Raw genomic sequence first — 12,347 nt, forward strand, 5'->3', positions numbered from 1 at the left:
TTTTTCTCAAAAAGAGAGCCCCACCAGGGCTGGGTCGTCCAGGATCTGTTGCCTGTTCCTCCATTGTCCATTAGTGAGGAAGTGCCGGGTCTGTGACTCATCGACCAGCTTCAACGCTAGGAATCTAAGGTTGTTGAGTCCCGGACTGAAAGCTGGATTGCTAACAACGGGAGCGAGTGGAGACGGGAGCAGTGCAACAGAAAAGTCACGGAAGGCCCCCTGGACAGTCTCCTAAAGTTTCTTACCTTCTTTAAATTCACAATGTGTGAAGGGGGAGGTGGGCACTGGCAGCAGCCAGGTCTAAATGAGAAGGTTCCACACTGGCAGGGAGCGGAGTTAGAAAAACTGTGGTTGGTTGGTAGCAACCAACCACTGAGAAGACAGTGAGCCGGGGAGGTGTGGCCAGCCCAGGACAGGATAGGACTGCAAGCCAGTAAAGTTCCACTCAGGAGCGAGTTACATAAAGAATGCAGGGCTAAGAAGCATGCTACATAAAGAATGCAGGGCTAAGAAGCACGCTACATAAAGAATGCAGGGCTCAGGAGTGTGCTACATAAAGAATGCAGGGGTCACCAGTGCCCAGGAATGCAATCTCGCCAGTGCCCAGCAATGCAACCTCACCAGTGCCCAGAAATGCAGCCTCACCTGTGCCCAGAAATGCAGCCTCACCTGTGCCCTGAAATGCAGCCTCACCTGTGCCCAGGAAGCAGCCTCACCAGTGCCCAGAAATGCAGCCTCACCAGTGCCCAGAAATAGCAGCCTCACCAGTGGCCAGAAATGCAGCCCCCCAATGCCCGGCATAGCAGCCTCACCAGTGTCCAGCATCGCAGCCTCACCAGTGCCCAGCATCGCAGCCTCACCAGTGCCCAGAAATGCAGCCGCATAAGTGCCCAGAAATGCAGCCTCACCAGTGTCCAGAAATGCAGCCTCATCGCTGCCCATCAATGCAGCCTCACCCGTGCCCAGGAATGCAGCCTCACCAATGCCCACATCTCAGCCGCACCAATGCCCACATCTCAGCCTCGCCAGTGCCCAGGAAAGCAGTCTCACCTGTGCCCAAGAAAGCAGCCTCACCTGTGCCCACATCTCAGCCTCACCAGTGCCCAGGAATACAGCCTTAACTGTGCACAGCCCTCTTCAGGTCTGGGCTCTGGCTGGGCCATTCAAAATCTTTCATTTTCTCCTGGTGAAGCCATTCATTTGTTGATTTTGGATGTATGCTTTGGGTCATTGTCACACTGAAAGATGAAGTTCCTCCTAATGTTCAGCTTTCTATCAGAAGCCTGAAGGTTTTGTACCAATATTGACTACCACAGGCAGTCCCTGAGTTACGAACACCCAAGTTATGAATGGGCCTCAATGCCGGCTGCTTGTGCCCCACGCTGGTCCTGGATACCTCCGAGCAGCTATCTAGCAGCGCCGAACACATTCCACACTGCAGTACTACATGTACTGCATGGCCAGAAGAGCCCCAGATGACATAACTGCATGCCCAGAAGTGCCTGGAACATCCCTCATCCCTTCACAGGTTGAAGTTACACTTAAAAATGCACTGTTCTGACTTACACACAAATTCCACTTAAAAACAAACCTACAGTCCCTATTGTGTTTGTAACTCGGGGACTGCCTGTATATGGAACTGTTCATAACTCCCTCTGCCTTGACTAAGGCCCCTGTTCCAGCTGAAGAAAAACAGCCCCAAAACATGATGCTGCAACCACCATGCTTCACTGTGGGTATGGTGTTCTTTTGGTGATGTGCAATGTTGTTTTTTGCGCCAAACATATCTTTTGAAATTATGGCCAAAAAGTTCAAGCTTGGTTTCAACAGACCATACCACATGCTTTTGGGAGACTTCAGATGTGTTTTTACAAAATTTAGCCTGGCTTCAATGTTTTTCTTCGTAAGAAAAGGCTTCTGTCTTACCACTCTACCCCATAGCTTAGACATATGAAGAATACTGGAGATTGTTCTCACACAGACAGTACTTGCCAGATATTCCTGCAGCTCCTTTAATGTTGCTGTAAGTCTCTTGCCACTTTTCGTCTTGTCTTTTCATAAATTTTGGAGAGACGTCCAGTTCTTGGTAATGTCACTGTTGTGCCAGATTTTCTCCACTTGATGATGACTTCACTGTGTTCCATGGTATATCTAATGCCATGGAAATTCTTTTGTACCCCTTTCCTGACTGATACCTTTTAACAATGAGATCCCTCTGATGCTTTGGAAGCTTCCTGTGGACCATGGCTTTTGCTGTAGGATGTGACTATGAAAATGTCAGGAAAGACCTACTAGAACAGCTGAACTTTATTTGGGGTTAATCAGAGGCACTTTAAATGATGGCAGGTGTGTACTGACTCCTATTTAACACGAGTTTGAATGTGATTGCTTAATTCTGAACACAGCTACATCCCCAGTTATAAGAGGGTGCGCACACTTATGCAACCACATTATTTTTTTACTTCTTCCCTCCTAAAAGATTTTAGTTTTTCAATTGAGATGTACAGTTTGTAGGTCACGTTAAAAAGGTGGAAAAAGTCCTGACAGGGGTGTGTAGACTTTTTATATCCACTATATATATATATATATATATATATATATATATATATATGTGTGTGTGTGTGTGTGTGTGTGTGTGTGTGTGTGTGTGTGTGTGTATGTATGTATGTATGTATGTATGTATGTATATATATATATATATATATATATATATATATATACACACATACACACATACATATATGTATACATATAGACACACACACTATACACATACACACAATAAAAAACGGTGTGTGTACAATTACATGCCTTTTTTACATTGTTCTTCACTGCAGTGAAGTGATTTTGCAGGTCTTATTTCTCCCACAATGAGCGGGTCCTGAATGCTGCAAGGAACTGTATGACTTAAAGTAGAATTTCTCCTTAAACCTCAATAGCCTTAAAAATGTCCCCACCCCACTCCAAAACAACTATGCTAACAGATGCAAAAAAGATGCATATACTTACTTACCTATTTTACGTCTGCACTGGTCCAGTCACGTGATCTGGCTCTCCATTGTCAGGCAGCAGTGGCTGCAGGGGAGAGAAAGGCGCAGTGACAACTGATGGGCCATGGTAGTCTATGGGCGAGGTTACTGCTCCAGGCTTTACCAGCTGTTATGGAGTGCTCTCTTCTCCCTGCAGCCACTGCTGGCTGACACAGGGGATCACATGACTGAGCTTAAAATGGGTGGGGGGGGACATTTTTAAGGCTAAGTAGGTTTAGGCTGGGTTTCTCCTTTAATGGCATGGCACCATTCTCTGCAACATTCTATAAGCCCAGGGTGAACTGATTAAAGGGGGAAGATCCTTGAAGCTCTGGATCACAGCAAGTGGGCTGAATGAAATTAAGCATCATTCATCCAGGAAGAGGACTGGTGCTGGACCACACAGCAGAGATTCTGCAGGGAACAGCGCTAGAGAGAAATGTTCCTAGAAAGTACAAAGGTACATGTGCAAATACATGATACAGCTTGTTCAAAGATGTGATATGTGTGCACATAAATGGAAAAATAACTCAACATACATAGTTTAGAAACTTTGTATAGATCTTAGTATTTGCTTAGAAGCTTAACATACTCATCCATCTTTGATGTCCAGAAGTGTATTCTCTCTTTTAATGCATGAATCTTTTGAGAAAAATCCTCCTCCATGTCTGATTCTTCTTTGTTGCTCTCCCCTTCTGCCCATAAATCAGAGTTTTCCTGATCTGTGTGGCAATGACGGTTTTCAGGAGATTTCAGAACATTTTGGTGACTTTCTGGAGGTGGGTCCCATTCTAACTAAAACAAAAACAATTTGAGCATGCTGAAATATTTTAAGGATGAAGACATATGAAAACATGTGGATACTTCCTAAAAAAAAAGTAGGTACACTAAACACACAAGTCTTAAAAGGGAAAAATAAATCATAACACTGTAAAGAACATTCATATGGCATGTTATGACCAAAGAAGCAACTGGTGCTGCAACTCTGCACAGAAACCAATGAGCTTCCAGGTTTTATTGCAGAAGCTTAAACAAGCTTAAGTTAGAAGCCCATTGGTTACCATCTGCACCAGATTCTGAGTGCACCCGTTTTAATATATATGCCCCATAGCATTAAGGGGGTCTTGCTTAAGGTTAGATGGGATCAGGACACTGAGTGTGGTTGTATACCCTAAAAACATAGGTTATACTGCACGATGAAGAAAGGCCTTCTGCACAATAAGCATGGATCGCTCAGTGATGTAAATGTAGTGATAGTAACCCAAGTGGCAGCTATGGAGACTATGGATATTGTTCCCCTACCTCAGAAAGCAGAATGTGAGGGGAAGATATTCATGCCAAGGCCCTCACTTTGGTATTACTTTTTGCTTACTCTTAAAAAAAGATGAGTAGCACTACCCCTGCAGGAGCTACTTGGTAATTTGGGTTCTCTGTTCTGCGCCTCAACTCCAAGTACAACCACAGCCTCTCTGACACACCCGCTTGAATGAAAGTTACTGTAAGCATTAACTGCAATGTGAATAATAATACTAGAATTAGTATAGAGTGCACTCTAGGAGAATGGTTAGGATATGGTGCAATGTTTCCTGAGAGGTACCTTTTAGCATAAGCAATAATATAAGGTCTCAGTGTAGCAGCTATAAAGGGAAAATCTTTACTCCTAACTCTTCAGTTGGCTAGTGTTGGGGCCCAGTTGTACTATTGGTGCACATGGGAATAGCCACAGTCGAGCCTGGGGGTAGCAATAAGGCTACTATATGGCTGTGTGGTCAGTTCCTAAACGGCTCATTCTCTCTAGCAGCCAACAGTAAATCCCCACAGCAGCTCACCAATCTCAGCAATATTGCAGCTCACCATCCAGTCACATAAAGTGATTAGTCCATTCACTGCTCTGCATCCAGGTGTCTCTGACTGTTGGCACATCTGGACTCAGCACTCTGGATGCTGCTCAAACTACCAATATGCAGCAGTGGTAGTGCACACTGGACAGTGATGTGCACTCTCCAGGCTCCCTCATGGCAAGAGGAAGCCATGTCCTGTACAGTCTCTCCTCTGGGCGACGGTTTCCAGTGTAGTGCTGCCTGACTCAGTCTATTGAACTCCTCCTGCTCAGCAGCTCCCATCTCTTGCGGATATAGCTGTGGGCCAGTTCAGCACCACCAGATTTTGCACAATTCAGTTTTAGTAAATTAACTCCTAATGTCTAATACTTACACTTTTCACCTGGAAGAGAAGCAGTTTCATTCTTTCCCTTGGCAGCTGTTCCAATGTGCACTTCTGCTCTTTTAGCATTTCCAATTCTTCCCTTAGATGTCTTTTTATAGTCTTTACCCTCATGTTGTAGTACATAATCTTCTTCATCACTGTAGACTATTAAGCAATATAGAGAGAAATATAGAATCGCATAGGTTAATAAGATGAAAAAATAAATAGAACACATTTATAAAAACAAAGGAAGTGGCATTATAATCTTTTCTTCACACATTATATATATATATATATATATATATATATATGTATATATATACTCTACCGTTAAAAAGTTTGGGGTCACCCAAACAATTTTGTGTTTTCCATGAAAAGTCACACTTATTCACCACCATACGTTGTGAAATGAATATAAAATAGAGTCAAGACATTGACAAGGTTAGAAATAATGATTTGTATTTGAAATAACATTGTTTTTACATCAAACTTTGCTTTCGTCAAAGAATCCTCCTTTTGCAGCAATTACAGCATTGCACACCTTTGGCATTCTAGCTGTTAATTTATTGAGGTAAGCTGGAGAAATTGCACCCCACGCTTCTAGAAGCAGCTCCCACAAGTTGGATTGGTTGGATGGGCACTTCTGGCGTACCATACAGTCAAGCTGCTCCCACAACAGCTCAATGGGGTTCAGATCTGGTGACTGTGCTGGCCACTCCATTACCGATAGAATACCAGCTGCCTGCTTCTGCTGTAAATAGTTCTTGCACAATTTGGAGGTGTGTTTAGGGTCATTGTCCTGTTGTAGGATGAAATTGGCTCCAATCAAGCGCTGTCCACTGGGTATGGCATGGCCTTGCAAAATGGAGTGATAGCCTTCCTTATTCAGAATCCCTTTTACCCTGTACAAAGCTCCCACCTTACCAGCACCAAAGCAACCCCAGACCATCACATTACCTCCACCATGCTTAACAGATGGCGTCAGGCATTCTTCCAGCATCTTTTCATTTGTTCTGCGTCTCACAAACGTTCTTCTTTGTGATCCAAACACCTCAAACTTGGATTCATCCGTCCACAACACTTTTTTCCAGTCTTCCTCTGTCCAATGTCTGTGTTCTTTTGCCCATCTTAATCTTTTTCTTTTATTGGCCAGTCTCAGATATGGCTTTTTCTTTGCCACTCTGCCCTGAAGCCCAAAATCCCGCAGCCGCCTCTTCACTGTAGATGTTGACACTGGTGTTTTGCGGGTACTATTTAATGAAGATGCCAGTTGGGTACCTGTGAGGCGTCTGTTTCTCAAACTAGAGACTCTAATGTGCTTATCTTCTTGCTTAGTTGTGCAACGCGGCCTCCCACTTCTTTTTCTACTCTGGTTAGAGCCTGTTTGTGCTGTGCTCTGAAGGGAGTAGTACACACCGTTGTAGGAAATCTTCAATTTCTTTGCAATTTCTCGCATGGAATAGCCTTCATTTCTAAGAACAAGAATAGACTGTCGAGTTTCAGATGAAAGTTCTCTTTTTCTGGCCATTTTGAGCGTTTAATTGACCCCACAAATGTGATGCTCCAGAAACTCAATCTGCTCACAGGAAGGTCAGTTTTGTAGCTTCTGGAAGGAGCTAGACTGTTTTTAGATGTGTGAACATGATTGCACAAGGGTTTGCTAATCATCAATTAGCCTTCTGAGCCAATGAGCAAACACATTGTACCATTAGAACACTGGAGTGATAGTTGCTGGAAATGGGCCTCTATACACCTATGTAGATATTGCACCAAAAACTAGACATTTGCAGTTAGAATAGTCATTTACCACATTAGCAATGTATAGAGTATATTTGTTTAAAGTTAGGACTAGTTTAAAGTTAGCTTCATTGAAAAGTACAGTGCTTTTCCTTCAAAAATAAGGACATTTCAATGTGACCCCAAACTTTTGAACGGTAGTGTATATATATATATATATATATATATATATATATATATATATATATATATATATATATGTAGGTACTGTAGACACTTAAAGTCATTTATTAAAGCTGAACTCCAGGCAAACAGCTAAATAATCAAAAAGGGTCTGTTTTAACTGCCAAAAAAAATTATTCTGTTTATCTAGTCCTGAGATGTACACATCTCTGCTACACTGCACAGTTCTATTTAGTAGGATAGGGCACCTGTGATTTAGCGTCATGTTCACTTACAGGTCATCTCCCAACCCCCCACCCTCACCCTGTAACTGGACAATGAAATGAAAAGCAGCACATAGATGAGCTCATTGCTCACTCAATCTGCTCTCTCTCTGTAGAAGCATGCTCCTTGCACTGCAGCACACTCAATTGGCTCCTTGTGCTGCTTCTCCTTCTCCTTATCTGAGCTCTGGTGTACAGACTGAAGATTTGACTGCAAGAGGCTGATACTAGGTCAAATTTGAGTACTTACACCTATTGCGTTTAATGTATTTATTAAATTGAAATTAAATACGTTACAATGAATGCGGTTTTAAAGATTACACAGCTGCATTCATTTATACAGTGCCTTGAAAAAGTATTCATACCCCTTAACATTTTCAACCAAAAACGTAAATGTATTTTATTTTATTGAGCTTTTATGTGATAGACCAACACAAAAGTAGCACATAAATGTGAAGTGAAAGAAAAAAAAAATCGAAATCAAAATTTTTTACAAATAAACATCTGAAAAGTGTGGTGTGCATTTGTATTCAGCCCCCTTCTCTGATACCCCTAACTAAAATTTAGTGGAACCAATTGCCTTCAGAAGTCACCTTATTAGTAAATAGCGTCCACCTGTGTGTAATTTATTCTTTTATTCTCAGTATAAACACAGCTGTTCTGTGAAGGCCTGAAAGGTTTGTTAGAGAACCTTAGTGAACACACAGCATCATGAAGGCCAAGAAACACACCAGACAGGTTAGGGATAAAGTTGTGGAAAAGTTCAAAGCCGGGTTAGGTTATAAAAAAATATTCAAAGCTTTGAACACGGAGCACCGTTCAATCCAAAACGCTATGTGTGGCGAAAAACTAACACTGCACATCACCCTAAACTCACCATCCCCACCATGAAACATGATGGTGGCAGCATCATGTTGTGGGGATGCTTTTCTACAGCAGGGACAGGGAAGCTGGTCAGAGTTAACCTTCCTGGCGGTACGATTATTTCGGATTTTAGGTGCTAAAAGCGGTACCATTATTTTGCATGAAAATTTGGCGTTTTATATTGTAGTCCTGCAATTCTTAGGAATAACTCACTTAAATCTGTCCAAACCAGAGTCTAGCAGACATCCCGGGTATAATAAAATTTTGAAAAATGAAATCATAAATTATAATATAATAAATAATTATAAATAATTGTACCAAATAATAATATAACAATAATAAAAATTATTCAATAATGTAATCACATCAAAAACACTGAGATTTGCTCAGTTGCAGAATTGCCGCTGTCATTACTTTTCAATATTTGATGACGGATCTCCCCACAAATCGCTATCGCTCAATTCTGCGAGTGATTCTAATTTATTATCGCTGTTTTCTAGCTGCTCTAAAACCATTTTTGATGTAAAAGGACAGTTTGGTTGCTATGGACAATCTCCAGTTTCCAGGCATAAAGAACAGTTTTTATTACATAAAACTGCATGCAGGACACTGGGCAGACCACTAGGGACAACGGGGATGTGAAATATTTACATACAGCAATGTAATCTGTAAGATTACATTATACTGTATGTTTACTGTTTGTTTCACTTTTTGAATTTGGCGCCGATTTCTCCGTCCCCGTGCGTCGCAACGCTCGTAGGGCACGGAGATCGGCGATGTGATGCATCGAGCGAGACACGGCTCGCTCGTACAGCGGGGAGACAACGCTGGATCCGAGGGAGAAGGTAAGTAAACCTCCTCCTGGATCCAGCGATGCAGTCCCGAGTCTGGCTCGGGGATACCGCTTTTGGTATGAAAATTCCACCCCGAGCCAGACTCGGGAATACCGCCAGGGGGGTTAAAGAGAAGATGGATGAAGCCAAATACAGGACAATTTTAGAAGAAAACCTGTTAGAGTCTGCAAAAAGACTTGAGACTGGGGTAGAGGTTCACCTTCCAGCAGGACAACGACCCTAAACATACAGCCGGAGCTACAATGGAATGGTTTAGATCAAAGCATATTCATGTGTTAGAATGACCCAGTTAAAGTCCAGACCTAAATCCAATTGAGATTCTGTGGCAACACTGGAAAATTGCTGTTCACAGACGCTCTCCATCCACTCTGACAGAAACAAGAATAGGCAAAAATTTCTCTAGATGTGAAAAGCTGGTAGAGACATACCCAAAAAGACTTGCAGCTGTAATTGCAGCGAAAGGTGGTTCTACAAATACAAATTCACGCCTCACTTTTCAGATATTTGTAAAAAAAAAAAAATTGAAAACCATTTATCATTTTCCTTCCACATCAAAATTATGTGCCACTGGGGTTTATCTACTAAAGGCAAATTCACTTTGCACTACAAGTGCACTTGTAAGTGCAGTCGCTGTAGATCTGAGGGGGAGCTCTGAAATGAGGGGGAGCTCTGCTGATTTTATCACCCAATCATGTACAAGCAAAAATGCTGTTTTTTTATTTTCCTTGCATGTCCCTCTTAGATCTACAGCAACTGCACTTCCAAGTGCACTTGTAGCGCAAAGTGGGTTTGCCTTTAGTAAATAACCCCCTTTGTGTTGGTCTGTCCTGTCACATAAAATCCCAATAAAATACATTTACGTTTTTGGCTGTAACATGACAAAATGTGGAAAATTTCAAGGGGTATGCATACTTTTTCAAAGCACTGTATCTTTCATATCTGCCTGGAGTTGTTTAGCTTCAACTAGGTCTGAGTATTTTACACAAAAACAAATTCCACTATGGAATATAACCAAAAATTGACCAAATGCTTGCCAGAGAAAGTATACCATTTATAATAACATAACTCACTTCTGCTAAATCCTTGATTGTTTTTTGGGACACATTATATGTGTCAAGTCTCTGAAGCTGTGGTACATGGTATAATACATGGGTAGCATAATTGCAGAAAAGGCACACTGGATTAGGGGTGTATTGTGGATCATTCAGGCCTAAATCCTTTATATTTTTAAGTCGTGCTAAATTTGTGAGTTCCTAAAAAATAATGAGAGAGAGGTAAATAAAGCATTCATAAAACATAGCCATACAATATTTTATCTTTGATAAAGAAGGTAATGAGAAAGTTATTTAAAATGAAGTGAGAAATGTTTATAGTGGTAATATCTAAGCAACTGAAAGCCAAAAGCTGATTAGTTGACATTTGTTACTGCACACAACTACTGAGAAGACCTCCAACTGAAAGTAACCATCTGATAAATTACACTTCATACAGGTTTTAAGTACCGTAGCTAACAATCACATATTTGCATCAAAAATGGCTATATATACCTTAAAAGAAGCAATATTATTACCCGACAAGTTTAACCGTTCAAGACTGACATTTGGATCCAAGCAATGTCCTGTTAAAAAAAAAAAGCAAAGAAAGAACTTAATGTTGTGCTTATCCGTGAACTTAACAGAGATCTGATGAACCCAAACTTCAGAGAATGGGGGAAATAGTACTGAACAATGTGCCACCTTTATTTCCCCCAACAGTCACAAGTCAGTGACAAAAACAACCAGATTCAATTAATGCAAAGGGCAATAAATGCTATGATTGATTGGATTATGTATGGATAATTAATTCATCAATTGTTTGTATCGTATATATTTTGTCCAATGTTTTCATGATATGATTTTATTCATTCAATTAATACATTTTTGTATTTTATTATATTCACTAGTGTACGTGCCTCTACAGTCCACCATTAGGGGAATCCCTTTCAAGTTCTTTCATTATTGGATGTGGCACAACAAAAATCGCTAAACTTGGCCGTTCTACCCATCTTTTTTGTTTGATTTAATTCTACAATAACCTATGAATTCTATCAATGTGATTTAATACCCCAGGAACAAAAATACATACACAATGGATGCAATGTTTTGAAGAAACTTTCTTTCCTTTCCCCTGTATATAATGATTTTAAAAGAGACTGAGCTAGTCCACAAAACAATAATAGATAAAGGATATGGTGTGCACTAGCCTCCTCCCCATCCAAAAGAAGCTACACCACCTGCCGTTGCGAACTCTAAAGTCCACCACTAGGGAAATCCCTTTCTATTTCTTTTAAATCAAACAACAACCATATCTGAACAGATACATTTTTTCTCTATATATATATTTAAATAATAGGGGCATGCATATATGGGGTATTGAATCACCATGCATGCAGGTCCCAGATACCACATGCAGGGGTAGGAGTTTACTAAGACAAGGGAGGTCACAGACTCACAAGATACATTGAACAAAGTGCAAGTGCAGATGTAAGAGATTTCAGAATGAAAGTAAATAAAAATAAAAATAAATATAGAATAAAGTAAAGGAAAAAATAATAAATGTAAATAGAAATAGGGCTGGAAGGAAAACAGTGGTAGGACCAATATAGAACTAGAGGAAAGACTGCAAATTTAATTCGGTATTTAAACCCTGAGGTGTAAGAGATTTCAAAGGGAATATCCACTACTTCTCTTTTTGTAGTAGGATACGGTTGAAATCACCCCTTCTAGGTGGCAACTTTAGGATGTAGATCCCCTTCACCTTTAGGCCATCAGTTTTGCCCTCATGGAACTGGGCAAAATGTTTCTTGGCCATTTTAAGGGTCTCTCTTTCTCCTTCTTAGGGTTACGTAGATGTTCTCCTATCCTGATTTTTAAGGATCTCTTGGTTTTGCCTATATAGAACTTAGGGCAGAGACAGGTAATCATATAGACAACCCTGGTTGTCGAACAATTTATTAAATCCTTGATCTCAAATTTGTTCTGTCCTGCCGCATCCATGAAGACATCAGTCCTATCAACAAAGGGGCAGATTTGGTACTTTGTGCAGGGGAACATTCCCTTGCTACGAGGATATTCTGAAAGCCATGTGGGGATTAAGTGCTTTGTAAACTCAGAATGAATCAAAATATCCCTGAGATTTTTTGCTCTGCAGGCCACCATCATAGGACCATCACC

General features: G+C 41.0%; 1 protein-coding gene across 5 annotated transcripts in view; it reads right to left on the reverse strand.

The window, feature by feature from the left end:
* LRRC9 (leucine rich repeat containing 9) overlaps positions 1–12,347 on the reverse strand; it is a 212,075-nt gene that overhangs the window by 137,073 nt on the left and 62,655 nt on the right. For all 5 annotated transcript variants that reach the window (XR_013264863.1, XM_077464391.1, XM_077464390.1 and 2 more), the window contains 4 exons: positions 10,683–10,753; positions 10,206–10,388; positions 5,244–5,399; positions 3,622–3,824 (listed from right to left, as the gene is read on the reverse strand). Coding sequence is in view for 4 of the 5 variants with exons in the window: in XM_077464391.1 (XP_077320517.1) it covers positions 3,622–3,824; positions 5,244–5,399; positions 10,206–10,388; positions 10,683–10,753 (613 nt within the window). In the remaining variant the exon portion in view is untranslated. The remainder of the gene's footprint in view (positions 1–3,621; positions 3,825–5,243; positions 5,400–10,205; positions 10,389–10,682; positions 10,754–12,347) is intronic.

The sequence above is a fragment of the Lithobates pipiens genome, unplaced genomic scaffold, assembly GCF_037356315.1.
Source record: "Lithobates pipiens isolate NorthernLeopardFrog02 unplaced genomic scaffold, aLitPip1_a1.2 Scaffold_30, whole genome shotgun sequence".
Classification (NCBI taxonomy): Eukaryota; Metazoa; Chordata; class Amphibia; order Anura; family Ranidae; genus Lithobates; species Lithobates pipiens.